The 18,204-nt window shown below is 39.8% G+C and overlaps 1 protein-coding gene across 2 annotated transcripts in view; it reads left to right on the forward strand.

The window, feature by feature from the left end:
- VSNL1 (visinin like 1) overlaps window positions 1-18,204 on the forward strand; it is a 92,529-nt gene that overhangs the window by 33,259 nt on the left and 41,066 nt on the right. For both annotated transcript variants that reach the window (XM_050893831.1, XM_050893832.1), the window contains one exon: window positions 7,121-7,287. In XM_050893831.1, coding sequence (XP_050749788.1) covers window positions 7,126-7,287 — 162 coding nt within the window. In that variant the 5' untranslated portion in view covers window positions 7,121-7,125. The remainder of the gene's footprint in view (window positions 1-7,120; window positions 7,288-18,204) is intronic.

An 18,204-nucleotide genomic window follows, 5' to 3' on the forward strand; every position in this document is an offset into this window, starting at 1 on the left:
AATTATTCTGTTATTATAAATTATAGACATAGTTCTCTGCTTTCCCCAGCATTTAATTGTTTGGAGTTTTGTTATCCCTATATATGTATGTATGTTGGAGTCTATACAGTGTTTAATGTACCGTTTATAGATTTGTATTGTGTCAAAGACTGCAAAGACACCCACCACACTTGCCTGCTCAATGCCTGGATTTCACATGTAGTCCCCAGGAGTCAGCACGTTCCTGTGGGAGCTTGTGGGTTGGGAGTGGGCAGAGGGGTGGGGATGAACCACAGCTTTCCTTCCAACCTAATGAGTGCCTGCCAGCACAGCTGAGCTGGCAAAGTGAGTGTTGTCATTTGCTTCTGGCATAGTCCACACGACTCATTCCCATTTCCCAGAGCCAGGGAAGAGCAAGAAAAACATGCACCATACAAGGGAACTCATTTCATGCACAGACCTCATGAGGCTGCAGAGATGTTGGTTGACTACTCCCTTCAGCTCATGCAGGATTACTGCAAAAACAAGAGCGTGAACATGGGCAGATATCAAAGCAGCCAAAATATACTGAAATAAGTTGGGGTAGCCTTGTTCAGTTCGGTGCCTGCGCCCAGGGACATAAGGCGAATCTCCCTGCACTCCTGGAGTCAGTGAGGGGAGGGAGGTGACTGCAGTCACCAGCACATCTTCTCCGAATGATCCTTTGGATGAGCCCTTTTTCTCTCAGCTACTCATGGAGGGAGTTCAGAGAAACTAGGCAGCTACTGTGGATACCAAAAGTTAGGCGGTATGACTGCCCCATTCCCCCTAACTGTTTCACAGAATCACAGAATCACTGAGGTTGGAGGGGGCCTCTGGAGATGCTCTAGTCCAACCCCCTGCTCAAGCAGGGTCAGCTAGAGATGATTGCTCAGAGTTGTGTCCAATTGGATTTTGAGTATCTTCAAGGATGGAGACTCCACAACTTTTCTGGGTGACCTGTTCCAGTGTTTGATCACCTGCACAGTAAAAAAGCGTTTTCTTACATTCAGACAAAATTTCCTGAATGTCAGTTTGTGCTCATTGCCTCTTGTCTCTCTGGCCACCCCGGAGAGGTGGCTGGCTCTGCCATCTTTGTTCCCCCTGTTGGGTATTTAGATACCCATTGATAAGACCCCCTGAGCCTTCCCTTCTCCAGGCTGAACAGCCCCAGCTCTCTCAGCCTTTCCTTGTATGACACATACTCCAGTCCCTTCATCACCTTCGTGGCCCTTCGCTGGACTCACTCCAGTAAGTCCATGTCTGTCTGGTATGGGGAGCCCAGCAGTGGACACAGCTCTCCAGATGTGTCTCACCAGTGCTGAGCAGAGGGGAAGGATCACCTCCCTCAACCTGCTGGCAACACTTTTCCTAATGCAACTTGAAAAGAAAATGGTTTTATATGACTGGGTTTAAGGAAAGCAAGCAAAACGACACAGAACTGGGTTTTTAGGGACGTGGTTGGGCATTGTTGGTGCTGTCTTCTCAAAAGAATTTGGGTCCTTTTTCAGCACAAATATGAGATCTTCGGCAGCACTCAGTTTACTCTTACTTAGGAACAGCCGGAGTTATATTTGTTTGCACTTGGTCCGTTTGAACATTGAACGCTTGCCGAGGAGGCCAAAGGGGAACGAAGAGGAGGGGAAGGAGGAAGCAGATGGGAATGGAGCTGTGTTAGCAACAGTTTGGGGGTGTTTTGAAATCGTCAAACAGCAAACAAGCTTCTGTAAGTCATGTTTTGCTGTTGAACTTTTTTTTTTTTTTCTTCTTCTTAGGTCTTTAATAGAATTTTGGTTTGTAAAACTGTGCTCACACTGGCAGTGTAGTACTGGCAAGCCAAGTGGGAGAGGCAGACCTGATAAACCGGTGCAGGAATTGCTGTAAAATATTCCAGAGATAAAACCTTGCCATTGGCCAGGAGGTTTGGATGATGATCATGCGGATAGCGGAGAGCACAAGCATGTGTGGGACACGTGATAGCATTGCAGGGAAGATAGCAAACAAAAGATATAAACAGGGAAAAACTGTTTTAAAACCAGGTATGATCTTAAAACTGGAGGAACTGTCTTCCTCTTCCTGCATGTGACTTAATGCCCGTTACCTCCAAAGCCCCCAGTAAATCATATAAAATCAGTTTGCTAAGCCGTGCTGCTGAGTCATTTCAGAGTAACTTCCAGCTGCTGCTGCAGCCCTTTCCTGCTTCCCGGGCTGGCTGGCGTGGACCTCCTGAAGTCCAGCAGGACAAAGCAGGCAAATACATCCTCATATTGTCCCTGCCTGCTGCTGGCACAGCCTGGACTGCTTCAGGTTGGGGATCGGTTGTTTAATAAAATACCATCTTTTAAATCTGACCCTCCTATGGACCTGTAACAGCAGCAATTAAGGTGTTACTTAATGAAGTACTGAAGTACTACTATACTAAGCATTTTTGAAAAGCTTGTTTCTCTGGGTAGCTGACAGCCTCTTTGCAGCGTTTCAGCCAAGATAATGTGTTTTTAAATTCAACCTTTATTGCCGTTGCTACTTGTGGCACAACAGTAGAGTTCTAGTGTTTTTCTTGATCTCTAATTTGGATTGTGTTGCCCTTGCTAATATTAATAAGCATTCTCCTGCCAGAGTAATCTCATTGGGAACAGACTTGACACCTTTACTCATGCTAAGTGCCACCCACGTACCTGGTTCCTTGTTTATCGTGAATCTCTCCCCCATGATGGTTTGGAATCAAAGCATGTTGCTTTTTTGTTTGGGTGTTTTTTTTGTTTTTTTCCCTTTCATGATTTTTGCTAATCAGAAAATACAACAGAAGATGAATAACAGTGCTTGGATTGTCACATTGCATGGTTGGAATCATGGAAGTTGGAAGCAAATTTTTAGTTTAAAAGAATAAAATTTACTAAACAAAGAAATACTTGCAGAGTGACCTTTCCTCCTCTTGAAAACTTAGTGATTGTGCAGCTGTTCTCTCCTGTCTTTTCCTAATGCATATTCATAGATTTTCACAAGGAAAAAACATGTTTGGCAAACGATGATTATAAGTTAATTAAAAATAGTTTTCATTTTAGAAAATTAAATGTGTTGGCAGTGGCATACTCATTGCTAATGGGTGATTGTACTTTTTCAATAATAATAAAAGATTCAATGAAACTCTAGAAGATGTTAGAATATGATTAACTAGATAATCTATGTATTTGAGTTTTTATTCCCAAATAAGCCGGATCTCCCAGCGCCAGAAGTGTGAGTTTATATTTGATAATTATATGAGACTCTTGAGCTTTCTTGCAGATTGTAATTCAATTCCATAAGAAAAGAACTTTAAAACGAGAAGAAAGAATGAGTGCCTCTAATTACAGGAAGGCATTGTGACTGGCTTGGTCAGCTTGTTCAGTCCCTCGTCTCAAACAGAGCCTGGCAGATTATGCACCATATTGTGCTGGAGCAGCAAATAAGAGTACAGAACCCAGCAGTCTCAAATTATACCTTCCTCAAATAGTGGTTTGGTTCTGTGGAAAAAATAGTTTCTGAAAGTGCTTATCAAGATGTCAGCTGTGGTTTTCATTTACTAGGGGATATTATATGGTGAGGTACACCAGGGATGGCTGGAAGGCGTTTGGGACTTATTGGACAACCTATGGCAGAACAAGCAGCTGACCAAAACTAGGGACCTGTATCACAGAGGCAGAAAACTGGTGTCTTGTTTCTCTGAATCTGATAATAGAAAAGGTTATGTGTGGATATGTTTGTCCAGCTCTTTATTCATGTATTCTTACATACGTGCAGACCCACTCACTCCATTTTCTATAGAGTTTTACGTCCACATTACTGAAAACAACATAGCTAACTTTGGAAGATGCTGCTGAGATTCACAGTTCTGTCTGCTTCCACCTCTGTGTAGTGCCAGGTCCAAGGGCTATAAAGCTAACATGATAATACAGAAAAGTTGCTACTACAGAAAATTTGTCAGTCAAACCACCCAATTTTTACCCATTGAAGATGCTTTTTTTCATGTGTAAGTGTCGTTGAGTTAAATATTAATGGGGATAAGAATCCAGGTGAGAAGAGTCAAGTAAAAGCACACTTGGCTAAATTAAGAGAGCCAGAAGATGCCTTATGAATCTACCTAAGGTAGTTACTATAATTGCTGAGAATCTTTAAGGGTCCTCTGGGTCCTAAGCAAAGCACCTTATGACTGCAAAGGGTAACACAGTTGTTGTGGTTTAACCCCAGCAGGCAACTAAGCACCACGCAGCCGCTCGCTCACTCCCCCTGCGTCAGGATGAGGGAGACAATCTGAAGAGTAAAAGTGAGAAAACTTGTGGGTTGAGATAAAGACAGTTTAATAAGTAAAGCAAAAGCCACACACGCAAGCAAAGCAAAATAAGGAATTCATTCACCACTTCCCATCGGCAGGCAGGTGTTCAGCCATCTCCAGGAAAGCAGGGCTCCATCACGTGTAACCGTTACTTGGGAAGACAAATGCCATCACTCTGAACGTCCCCCCCTTCCTTCTTCTTCCCCCAGCTTTATATGCTGCGCATGACATGATATGGTATGGCATATCCCTTTGGTCAGTTGGGGTCAGCTGTCCCGGCTGTGTCCCCTCCCAACTTCTTGTGCACCCCCAGCCTACTCGCTGGTGGGGTGGGGTGAGAAGCGGAAAAGGCCTTGACTCTGTGTAAGCCCTGCTCAGCAATAACTAAAACATCCCTGTATATTATCAACACTGTTTTCAGCACAAATCCAAAAGGTAGCCCCATACTAGCTACTATGAAGAAAATTAACTCTGTCCATCCCAGGCAAAACCAGCACAACAGTTTAAAGGAGAAAAAAGAAAAAAGGGGAAATAAACAGGCCCCTTAAAGACTAAAACAAATAAAACAGTCTATTGTTTCACTTAAAAGCCATCTGAGTTGTAGCTAGAGAAATAACTGTATTAGTATAATTTAGTCTCCATGGGATTTAAATTCAGATTATGCCAAATTAGGTCAATGTCATACATGAGAAGATGGGGACTTCAAAGATAAGGCTGGGGCAATTGTTCTAAATACTATAAATTGCAAACCCGCTGTTTAGTCAAAACGGCTAATTTCTGGACATCTGCATGTACAGTTAGGCCTGTGGCAATTAACTGGAAGGTTGAACTCTCCCATATTTGTGCTAAGTTTACCAAAATGTGTAGATGGGAGCTTGGCAAAGCTTCAAAGTAAGTTTAGAGGAAGTGTGTGCTGCCCTTAATTAGTAGCTGTGTGAGTCCTTGCAGTGGGTTCTTGTGCAGGGCCTCGAGCAGGGAAGCACTGCAGCATCTCACAGCGTTGGTAGAAGGATGTGCAGAGCCTGGGGAAGGAGGATCTGCTTGCTGGAAGCACCCCAAGAAATGGTGGCCCACTTGCACCTCCAGTTACATCTGTGCACAGCACAGCACACTTGTCTAACAAAACAGCCATGTCATGAAGGCATTGAGACATTTCTGGCTGGAGTTTCTAGCCTGATGGGTTGTGGCATTTCGTACTTTCCGATGACTGAATTTCCCAACTTTGTACCAGCTGAATGCTTCGACGGAAGACACCTTCCTTCTCGGTGTCGGGGGTGTTTGTGCCACCAAGTCGTGTGCTGTCTTTGCAAAGAGGTTTGCTGCCAGCCCTGGTTGTCTTGGTGGGCTGGGGGCTGTGGGAGAGGGTGAGGACAGACCAGGGAGGACCATGGCCAAAGGGGAGAGGGGCCATGTGGTGTTTCAGGAAGAGACCTGGTGCCGCTGGTAGTATGGCACCAGGGGATGTGTTGGCCACACACAGACCAGGAGGAATCATTAACTTTGTGCCTGCTCAAGGAAGGTTCCCATAAAGGAAGTTATATAAATATACTGATTCATTGGAACAGAGCAAAGTATGTCCTTCTGAGGAGAGAGGAGCCCACGCTGAAGCAGGTTTGCTGGCAGGACTTGTGACCCTGTGGGGGACCCACCTTCCTTCAGAATAGGGGAATATGCCAAAAGCAATAGATTAGTATCAGGAATGGGTGGTGATCTGGATTAGAAATCAATGCATTCAGTGTGGTGCTGTCATTGGAGACAGATGCTATACTGGGAGATAAAAATGGAAATGCTAAGCTAGGCTCAGGAAAGAAATTATTCATCGCTTTGCAGTTCTGTACAGGACAAGTTAAGTACTGTCTGTCATCTGATTAAAAAATAACTGAAAGACATCTCCTGTCATGAAACAAATTGTAGTAGAATGGGAAAAAGTTAAAGAAAAGGATTTCTCAAAAGTTCTCTCAAAGGACATCTTTGGTCAGACGTCAAAGGACCTGGAAATATCTCAAAGGGCCAACATGAGTAGTACTGAAATTACTGTATTTATACACACATCCATATTTTGTATTTCTGTATGTTTTATGTTTAATATTTATAAGTGTGTATTCAAAATGTATATAACAAATGTAGTGGATATCTCCAGAGTTAACAGTGATGAAATATAAACCATCTATTGTGTATCAACTATGCAGTAAATATATACATATACTTACATGTATACATATGTGTATATATACATGTATATGTGCATATATATAAGAATTACATTTATTTTTCCAGTTTGATTTCATCATTTTTTGAGACCAAGTGTGTGGACTCTCGCGTTGCTTCTCCCAGTGCAAGATCTAGTGCTGTACATTACAAGCCTGTCTGTCCACAGCCTCGTACCTGTAAGGAGTAGCTGCTAATGTGGGTGTCGTATCAGAAGAGATTTTCAAGACAAAGATAAAGAGGAATTCTGTGGACGTCCCTGAATCTGTGAAAAATTTTTGTTAAATTCAAAGAAAAAGTGAAGTCATCTTTTTCAGCCTTAGTGTAAAGAAAAGCTAGAAATTACCTAATTTGAATGCAAATGAGCAGTCTGTCTCCAGGCCTTAAGACTCCTAAATGAAAGAAGAATGTTGTCTTTTTCACCATGTTCAGCCTCTAATATTCAAGCATAGCTTAGGTTCCTGTTCACTAGTGAATCTGTGAAGTTGCGTTGACTAAAAGCAGCAGTGAGTACAAAACAAGTGATGAGTTCGAGCTTTGTCACTAATTCCAGTTTAAAATGTTCACAGCAACTTGGCTAATTGTATTAATTTATTTCTTCTTCAGGCAGAATGGGGAAACAGAATAGCAAGCTGGCCCCTGAGGTGATGGAAGATCTGGTGAAGAGCACGGAGTTCAATGAACACGAGCTAAAACAGTGGTACAAAGGATTTCTAAAGGACTGTCCAAGTGGTAGACTGAACCTTGAGGAGTTTCAGCAGCTCTACGTAAAAGTAAGTTATTTATTAAGTTCCTATTATTTGGCCGTAGAAAAGGTTGCAAAGTAATGTAAAGCAAACATATGGTCAAGAACTGCCAGTCATTTAGACAAAGGAATACCTTAGAGAAGCAATGGTGAAGATGAGGAGATAAATGGGAAGTGCTACCCTCGTCACACCAGTGATTCATATAGCTACAGTGATCAGAACCAAAAGTTTAGAAAAAAAGCTGTGATTTGCTCACAAGAAATATATTCTCTGCACTCAGTAATTTATGGGCCTCTTTCACCTTCAAAGAGTGGTTGTGGTCCTGTTCAATAAATGGCGCTGTACCTGTGTAATACCGCTGGAATATAAACCGTGTGATTGCTGGACCTACTCATATAAAAGACTGTTCTTCTTTTGGTTTCAGAAGAAGTGGTGAAGTTTCGTGACAGTATGTCCTGCAGATAAATTACACACTGTGCACACAGGATTTCTTTCTCTAAAATTTAAGTTTTGCCTTTATTTTTTCCCTACTGTTGCTTTGCCCTCGTTATATAGGAAAGGAAAACCAGGCTGCTCGGTTTATTTTCTTCGTTTTTTTCATTATTTTATCAAGTTCAATGTAGTCTTTTCCTTACATTTATTAGGTATTTTTTCAGTAATAAGAAGAGCATGGGGGCAGCATAAGAAGTGTATTCATGTTACAAAGATAATTATATTTTAATTCAGAATTGAGTGTCTGCCTAAAGGTCAGAGACTTCAAAGTAATTTTAATTAGGAAAAATATTGGATGGTGATGATGAACAGTAGGATCAGAACGGTTCATAAATACAATGTGAGGCTGAATAAAAATAAAAACGCCTTTCAAATGTAAGTAGTTAATATTGAGCACACTGACAATTTCTGCAGACAAGTGGGACTATCTGTCTTTTCCCTTAAATGCATGCTACAGTCCTTTCCTAAATTTCTTCAGCCTTGAACCAGATCCTGCAAATTATTACCTAGCCCCTCTTTCCTTCTAATGAATGGTCTAACAAAAACTGCTAGCTCCAGCTTATATAAATAACCTTCTGTCTTCGTATTTGAATATTTATGGCTCAAGATGTTACCTCACAATCTTTTTCTTAAGAAACGACTGACTTTGTAATAACTGTTATTTTCAGATGAAAGAATTTTTACTGCCTCAGGTATTGTGCTTGTTATTGACTGATAATTTATAGCTTCCATTTTAAACAGTACTCAGTGCACATCCAGCAAGATCAGACATCTAATCATGTCTCATACATGTTTCTGAGGAAAGTAAATGGTCTTTACAAAATATGGATTCCTAATAAAGTACATCAACTGTTTTACTCTTTAGAAATCATTATTTTCTTTTTGGCAAATCACAGCAAAGGGATTAATTTTTTTTTTTTTTTAATGATTTTATGTGTTGTGGGGAAAGATATCTTCTGAAAATAGCTCAAAACTGTTAGGACTTCCTCCCTTCAAAGAGGTGTTTGAAGTGTTCACAGATATTACACAACATACTTTACTCATGAAGAAATATCAGAGAGTAAATTCAGTATCGTGTTTACAAAAATGGTAGTGCAAAAAATAACATGAAGAGCACAGCAGTATTTGCTCTTGAAATTTGGAGACAGCTCTGTAGTCTCACTAAGCTGCAATATCTGGCTTTTAGTTTTATGGCCTCATATATTTTTAGATATGCACATCAAATAAGATTGTCTCCCTTGCTTTGGTAGTTAGGGGTTTTGAGATCTGCTCTGTAATGGTACTGTCACATATTTAGTCCAGTTTATTGTCATTCTATATATAATGTCTGTATACAGGGCAAAATGCTAATTTTGCAGAGGAGAGATACAATTAGCTGTAGTAAATCCAGAGCTTTACTTCTCTTTCTGTCACAGAAATGCTTGTAAAATAATGTCCCTGGGCTGTTCAAGGAGCTAATAGCCTGAGTGTTGGCCGTGGTGGCGACTTCTGTGTAGGATGTTCTGCCTGCCCTGGCTGCAGACAAAAGCCCAGATGCGAAATTTGATCTTTCCAGGAGGAGCCACCAGCAGGAGACCCAAATCATTGTGATTACATTTACAGCATTTCAGTTCCTTTAATGCATATTCAGGGTGAAAATGTATGAAGCGAGTATTGATTAGTAATTCCTCTGCGTGAACTTATAGTTGGGAGGGATGACATTTATCTGCTGGTCTGAGCTCGATTTTATTGAAGAAGATTTCCATAAATCAATGTATTTGGAAAAGAAATACAAGACTTACCTTCAGTTCAGATTTACATTTTCTTAAGATGACGCTGTTTCTTTGTTCATGAGAGTTGTGTGGTGCACTTTCATGTGTATTGATAAAAGGGTGTTGGTCATCTAAGATGCAAAGAAAGCTCTTCTTTTACTTACACACAGTAGAAAATATCCTCAGCTTAAAGAGCAAAACCATTTTCGATTATATCAGGAGCAATATTTTGAGGTGAATTTCCTGGTTATCTCCACTTACTTCTCTTCCATCATAATGACAGAGTGGGGTGCACAATCTTGGGGCACAGAAACTGCTTTTTTTTGGATGAAATGTAACTCGAAGATGTGTCCTGGGATCACACCTAATGTATTACTGTATCTAATGGCTGCTAATAAGCTAGAGTTGGTCTCAGGTAAAACATCCAGAACATGTGTGATGTGGATGTCAGGTCCTCAACACTAACGCTTCCACTCTACGTATTTGCATCAGTTGTACCGTGCTGTTTACTGATGTAGATGAAGACTGTATTGACTAAAGGGAGAATTACTCTAGCTTGGCTTGGAAGCCTTTGCTGTTGAAGTTTCCATTATGAATACAAATCATGCAGTGCTTAAAATAAATAGCAGTTATGCAAATGGACTCTACAGAAAAATTATTTGCAACACTTTTAGTGGCAGTGTCTATAAAAATATTTAGTCAAGAACACCTCTTTTAAATAAGCAGCTAATAGGCAGAAATATACTTTATACTGTTGCACATTTAGCATTGTCTGCAATCTAACAGGTTCATTAAAAATATTGGTACATTTTTGGGTGGATAGATTCTTCTTGGGATCCGGAATCTGTGGCAAGCTATTAGGGCTCGTGTTTCCCTCCATGGTGCTGAATGAGATGAATGCTTCAGCAGTTTTTGAAATAGTTTATTGAAGAGTTATTTATATACTGTAGGCCCAGAGCCACAAAGACACCTAAATTCTGAAACACTGAGTTAGCTGTCCCAACAGTCTGCACGGAGCATGGGAGGGGGAGAAATTTGTGGATACCATTCTGAGGAAGCTGAAACTAAAGCCAGTACGTTGTAAACAAATGTGCCAATGCAAAACCACAAGGTAATGCTCAGGGCAGGATTTTATATTAAATTCTACATTTCTCCAGGGTATATGCATCTGTTTTCATATGGGAATTGCATCTTTCAAACCTCTCCTGCAGAGAACTATCTAGGACGTTAGAAGTCAAAGCAAAATCAAGTGATGAGTCCTGTTTCTTTCTCTCTTAAGTAATGAAGATAATGTGAATGCCTTATCTTTACCACAGTGGTTTAAGTACTCATCAAGCTGTAGGAAACTCTGAATCAATTATCATGTCCCTGTAAAGAGTTTGAATCTGCGCTGCTCACCCTCTCATTGCTCTACCTGTGATGAGATATGCCCTTCTGGGCTGCTGGCAATATCCCAATTAACCTCTTTTTCTGCAGGAAATAATGATAAGTAGCATCGGACAGGCTGGAACCTACAGTTTCCATCTTCAAAGAGAATATCCTAACCATTAAGCTTAATCCTTGCTTGTTCTCTTCATTTTCCTTTTTTCTATTCTAAAGAGTCCTTAATTCTTGTATCTTATGTAAAACATCATTAGCATTGTGGGCAGAGAGCTGAAGGAATTAATATACAAAAGTGTCATTAAAATAAAATATACTAATAAAACATTCTGGACTGTTCCTATCATTCTTTAGGGTTTCTTGCAGTCTAGAGGGCCAAATACATTTTCCTTCAGATCTTTTGAATTCACCGAGCTTAGATGAATATGCCCTAGAGTGTGTAAGTGTGCATAATCAGTGCTAATGTTCACAGGAATTATGCATGTTTATTAAGTGGAAAAATAGGCTTCTATATTGTGATACTTCTTGGAACTGGGTCACTGAACATGAGAAGCATATCCTCTGGATTAATGACAGAAACAAGCACCAATGGTCCTTTAACTGGACGAGTAGGGTTAGGAGTGATCATGATATAATGCTAGCATTAAATACAGTCATTTACTTTGTGAATTTATTGCACATCTATTATTTAGCTATGTTTTGGGGTTTTACAGATAATGTTTACATGAAAAAATAGTAATGCTATTTGATTAATTACAATCAAATGGTTTGTCATATTTTTGGCTTCTATCTCACATTTCCTGCCTTGAAGGGAATTGATTTCGAGTCCTTCATTTTAATATGTGTAGAACAAAAGAATCTCAAAAATCTATTGAAATTTGAGTGGGTATATTTGCAGCCTCTTTTTCTCTATCCAGATTTTCAAGACAGACTAGCATCTTCCTAAAGATGGCACAGAGCTCCTCAAAATCTTAGGTTAGAGCTGCGTTTCAGGCTTTCAGTGGCTGTGAAGAAGTGGGATTCCAGAACAGCACAGCTGTGTTTACAGATACCCCTAACATAGATGCAGTTGCACTGGCAGAAACTGATTTTCCTGGGATCATCTCTTTTAACTGGAAGAGCTGTGCTGGTTTTACAAGTGCAGTTTGGCCACTTAAGTTCTCCCTATAATAGGAGTACTTTTTAGGTATATTATACAATGTTAGGTATATTATGCCCAATATAATTAATGTATTTAGGTATATTATACCAATCCTGCATTGCTAAAGAACTACAGCATGTTTTGAAATCATGCATACTATCAAAAATACTGATGTATCTACTCATACAATGATTTTAGCCCATGCTGTTGCTACCTTCCAGAAGATCACATCTGGGGTGCTAGCAGTCTTCCTGAACAATATGACAGTGTGTTTGTTGGATGCACCACCTAAATTTAACTGCAACACGGAAAACATCATATGTATTTATTTATAAACATGACTCTAAAAAAATCCTTAAACAGGTTAATAGTACTGCTGTGTTATTGAATTTTTAAAACTGATATGGAATGATAAAACTATTATTGTTACGTTAGAGACAATTAGAAATAGCATTGGACGCAAACAAGTAAAGCAACGAATAGCTCTGATCCAGGGGCATTCCAAGGTGGCTTTATAAGAAGCAGGACATATGTAGATATAGGCAAATAGAGGCTAGAAAGATATAACAGTAACATTATTGGCATCAGTGGAAGTTTTGCTTTGGGGGGCTTTGTAGAAAAATCTATGAGGTAAAGATACTTAATGCATTTCTTAAGCACTTAATACAAATCTGCACATTTGAGACAATTACAGTAAAATCATTAGAAACAAATGCTCCTAAAGAGTAAAAAACCTTTCACCAGAAGTGCAGTGAAAGTTCCTGTGAAAGGAAAATTAATATAGCGGAATCCAAAAGGCAGTATGCTGAAAAGCAAATGTATTTGTGGTCCAGCATTATCACAGGGGAGTGCTTTTCAGGATGAAGTATATGTTTAGTGCTCCAAAGCTGTATTAAAATTGAGTTCTGATAACTTTAAAAACAAAAGAGATCACAATCACTTTTCATACAGGGCTTGGTTAAAAAAAAAAGGCATGGTCTTGTTGCCTGGATGTTTTCCATGCAAAACTGCTTTTGCCATTATTCCTCCTCCTCCTTCTCCTTATAATCATGAATAGGCAGGTGCTGTGCCAAAATGCAGGTCTACTAGAAAACCACATAAGAGGCTTATTATATGTTTCAAACAGAAGCTGAGATTGTGCTGCATGAATTTTAAAACAAAGGGCCAGAATGCTTCTTACATATAAAACCAAAATCAAATAAACCCCGAAGGCAGTGTTAACTTTGAAGCTGACTTTGAATGATTCGGGGAAGGGGAAGATACTGGTAACATGCCCTTCTGCTGCATTTCTGTCTCTGTGGTGATCCCAGGAAAAATAATGGCTGGACTTAATATCATTTTGCACAACATCTTTTAAAATCTGGTTTTAGTAAACAGAGCTTTAAAGATCAGCAACCATATTGAAAAATAAAATACAGTAAATAAACATGGATTCTTATTTAAGCTGCAGAGTAAAATGAAAACAGTAATATTCAGAAGAGGACCAGCACGCTGGGTCGCGAACTGTTCTGAAAATATGGCTGTAAATCACAATACTGGATACTAAGAGCCTTTAACAATGTAGAATGGAGTCAGTTTAGATTGAAATCCTAATCTCACTGAAGCTAATGGGAGTTTTCATTCCTGATCCTTATTTAAGTGCTTAGGAGTGCACTGAGCTCTTGAAATTGTTTGTCATCATGAGACCCAAGTCCTGTGAAGTCTGGTGCAAGCTCCATTAACATCCAGCCCTACAAGCTGGATCTAGAGTCTGGAGAGCTCCTCATCATGTGCAAAGAACATACGCATTGCTAGCTGTCATTTAAAGGCATCAGTTATTTAAAAACTAAGTCTGTATGGATGAGTGGTGAGAGTAAGGGTCCCGAAGTTAGTAGAAAAACAGTTTCAGAGGCAAAGAAGGACAAGTCCTTTTCTTTTTGCAGCATTAGCTAGTGGCTCATTTTAAAGGCTAAAATATATTTTTCTTTGCTTTTGTTGCAGAGCACATAATGGTCCATATCCTCCAGACGATCTCTGGAGACACTAAATCTAGAAAATGAGGAAGTCAGACATTTCTAAGAGATGAAATCTAAATAGCTAAATCTTAATTGCTCCAAATAGCAGCTTGTGGAGTGTCCAGGCTAGTGGGATGCATCTTCCTGATGCTTGAACAATTCAGTAACATATGCTGACACGCTCTCTGGAAGAGGTAGGAATGATGGTCACATGAATCCATAAAGCAGTCCGACTGTCCAAAGGCATCTCCAGGGCTTACAGAGTCAGCAGATGTGTGGGGATGTGAAGGTTTAATCCAAACCTCTGATTATTACTAAGTATTGAATAGTTCTGTAATTCTGTGGTTATATGTGGTTCCTGGAGGCACTCTAAACTAACATCAAGTCCAAAGCATTGAAGAGAGTATATCCAGCCAGAGCAAGACAATCCAGCCTGGAATTCTTAAAAATCTCACCATGTGCATGCATGCCCTAGTTTCCATCATAGCCCAATAAAAGAATCCAGACTGGGTAAATTTTCCGACAATAACATGCAAATTACTTTTACTTCGTCTTTTATTTTGAAGGAAGCTCACCAGTTCCAAAAACTGTCATGCATTTTTATAAGAGACCTTGTTCCTTCACAGCTTACCTTTGCTCTGTGTTGGATTCCTCAGAGAAATCAAAACAATGAATTTGGGATATCATAATTATTTCTGTAGCAAAACACTAAATTCATTAATACAGTTATGATTTCCCTGAAGGGTAATACAGAAGGAGTGTGCAGCTTGGATGGAGAGCGCCATTGCTAACACAAAGTATTAAGGACCTCAAAGAAAAAAAAAACCAACAAACTGTCAGCGCCAAGTCCCATAGCTGTGTTCGGGTGTTCAGGTCTACTATTTGTTGTAACGATGCTTATTTTACCATTGTTAAGTAGTCCTCAGAGCAGTCATCAAGACTGATCAGTGGTTCACAACCTTTACCTAACCTGTTGCAGAAGTCAAGTGTTTTGGACTTTTTTCCTCCTGAAATTTCCTATTTCCTAGCTCCCTTCATACCACCTCAGTGCTTTCCTTCTCATCACAAGGAAGAGTGTTCACAAAACCAGTAAAAACCCTTGAGGATGTGCAGTGGAGAGAGGGAGTGGTGATACTGACTGAACTTTTTTCAGAGATATTCCCTTCTCTTGCAATCTAAATAAAATAACTGTGAATGGAACTTATAAAGTCTCTATATTATGTATGGACAGTTGAGATAAAAAAAGGTTAAACCACTTGCTTGATGTCTTTGGCAAGGTCAGGGTTGAAATTATTTTATGGGTCAAAATACAAATGGCCCTTACTTTATTTCTTTGGAGTGAAGTTTTTTTTTCCTACAGAATGACTTGGGAATGACTTCCTGGGATCATACATGCACATTATAGTACGGCACTTCTGGCCAGACTTTAATCAAATTTCTACTCTAGATCTACACTGTGATCTGTGCTCCACAGTTAAACTGTGACCGTGTCTTAGTGGAAACCTGTGTTTTAGGTCTTCAGTAACTTTGATTTGGAAAACTGGATCATCCTAAAACTTGTTCTGAAGGCTAGTAAGCATGTGGTTTTGTTACTTGAAACAAAGTGAACTAAGGTCTTTCAGGGACTTCAGCTTGTCACATTGCTTGAACTATAAACATTTCTGTTTAAAATATAGAAAAAGCTGTTTGGTATTATAGGGTTCCTGAAGGAATCAGGTTCCTTGAAACCAGGACACTTCATTTCAGCAGTGGAGTAAACTAATATGATTTAAAGTATTTTGTTTTAAAACGTTGAAGAGTTTTCCTCTAGTATCAAAGTCTGCTTCCAACATCTTGCTTGTACACAAGGCCTGGGGCTGAAAACAGCGTCCTTGTTTCGTAAGGTATGGATGAGAACTTGGTGCTTTGAACCGACTCCCTTCGCCGTGATGTGACGTCTCTGACTCCATTCCTGAGCTTCACCTCCCACTCTCCTCCCGGGGAACTCATCAGTCGTTCAGAAAATTAAATTACCTTAGTGATAAGTACTTCTAGAGCTTCCCAGATGAACAGCTGTGAGTCACTGTAGCTGGGTATGAATACTCTAAAAATTAAAGGGGTATGATTAGTCTGGACCATGGCTCTTGCAGCCATACATTGCATCTCAGCCTGCTCCATCTGCTTGGGGTAGTTTGAGATGGCAAATCACTGTTACCACTGCAACACACGCTGCTGTGGGTAGCTGTAGCTGTGCAAGTAATGAAACATCAGGTGTTTTTTCAGGGTTCTGTGGTATGGAGAGACATTTGGGAGCTCATTTAGTTGCCAAGTTAAATGCAGTTTTTATTATCATGTAGACATTAGCTGAGATTCCAGTCAGGTTTCTACTAATCATAGTCTGAACGTTTCCAGTACCTTGGGGTATCAACTTTTTTTCTCTTCAATGAGAGTAAATTTCCATCTTTTCATGTTTAATTAAGGCTCATAGGAATAGACTATTTGCACCGACAAACCTATTGATTGCTGAATTGAGATGACTTACTGCTACTTGGCATGGGAATTAGCTAGCTATCTTAATTTTATATTCAATCACAAACAAAACAAAATGAGAAAAACATATGGTTTGGAAGATAAAGTAATCAACACAAGGAAATTCAGACTGGAGGAGATTTTGCCATTTTGCTGAAATAGCTATGAAACATTCTCAGAAGAGGTTGGTGTGAAATCCACCTGTGTAAGAAATTGTGAAGTTTGGCTGTCTGATTGCATGGATAGCCCAGAACTGAATATGCAGCTTTAAATAAGATCTCCCTGTAGTCCAGAGAAACAGCAGTATAAGCAGAAGTGTAAATCAACACTACAGTTCACCTCAAAGTGAATATCAAAAAGTCAATTGGGGATTATTTCCATGTTAACAAAGCTATTAAAAAAAAAAAAGAATTAAAAGTTCTTAGGTCATTTATTGAAATAAGATTTGATATGGACTTTGTCAGCAGCTTTCAACAGAAGTATATTCAATTACAAAGTTATTTCTAAATGCCTGTGTCCCCTTTCCTTTGGAAGGCTATATATACCCTAGAATTGCTATTATCCCTTACTAGGAAATTACACACCTGTATGCATACTCATGACTCTTCACAGCTTGCTTTGACAGATATTCACTAATTTGCTCCTCCCTGTCAAACTGATCAGGCTAGGAGACGGTTAAAGCCCTATTCCAAGACACATGAGTTTTGGCTATGTGATTTCTGTCCTAGGGCTGATACCAAATACACAAGAACTGATTAAAAGGAGCAGTCCTTGAATTTGCTTTCATGTTCGCAGGCTCCAGCTACCATTACTTCTTGTGTCCATGTTGACTAGATCTGTGTCCCTCATCTAAACACCTTTTTGGTAATGGAAACACTTTTAATTGTGTTGATGTTTATTAATGTAGCAATTACAGTGCCTAATTTTATATGTGTCAGTGCAGATAATTATGTAATTAAACCATGTAACTGAAATGATGGAGTTGTCTAAGAATGGACCAATTAAAACAAGAAATTGTACTGTGAAAGCCTCACAGGACACCACAGGTAAAGCCTGCAGATGACTTCAGGAGGCGTCCTCCCTCCTAGCATGGATCTGTTTTCACCACAACAAACTCCAGCCAATTGCTTTTCAGCCAGCTGCTAAACATGGGTAGCTATAAGGTGATGCTCTTTGGACGTGGTCCCGGTGAAATGCGGATGTCCTTAGTTCTCTTCAGAGTCTCCCTACTCACACACACATGCCTTAGCCCTGGTGGGAAAGGATGCAGTTGTTCCTCCCACTAAATCACTGCTTCCCACTTTCACAGATGCTGGTGGCACTTTGGCAGGTCAGGTGCCATCCCCTGTACTCCTTTAACACTCCTAACTTCATTCAGGAGTAAAACACATCTCCTTCCCTCAGGGTCCAATTTCTACATTTCAGTACAAAGCATCTTCAGCATATTGAGTCTTATATTACACGTGGGTTGGTAAACTTGGTACAAACATTATATACACACATTAAACTTCTCCCAGCTTCTTGATTAGGACAAGTCACTTTTAGGTGGTAATCCACCACTGAGTTCACAGTTGCTTAGTGGTGACCAAATCCCAAGGTTTTCTTGGAGGAATCCAGTCATACCATTTCATGTATATCTAAAGCCACAGAAAGGTACAGCTGAGCATCAGCTTCACAG

This window comes from Gymnogyps californianus, chromosome 3, assembly GCF_018139145.2.
Source record: "Gymnogyps californianus isolate 813 chromosome 3, ASM1813914v2, whole genome shotgun sequence".
Classification (NCBI taxonomy): domain Eukaryota; kingdom Metazoa; phylum Chordata; class Aves; order Accipitriformes; family Cathartidae; genus Gymnogyps; species Gymnogyps californianus.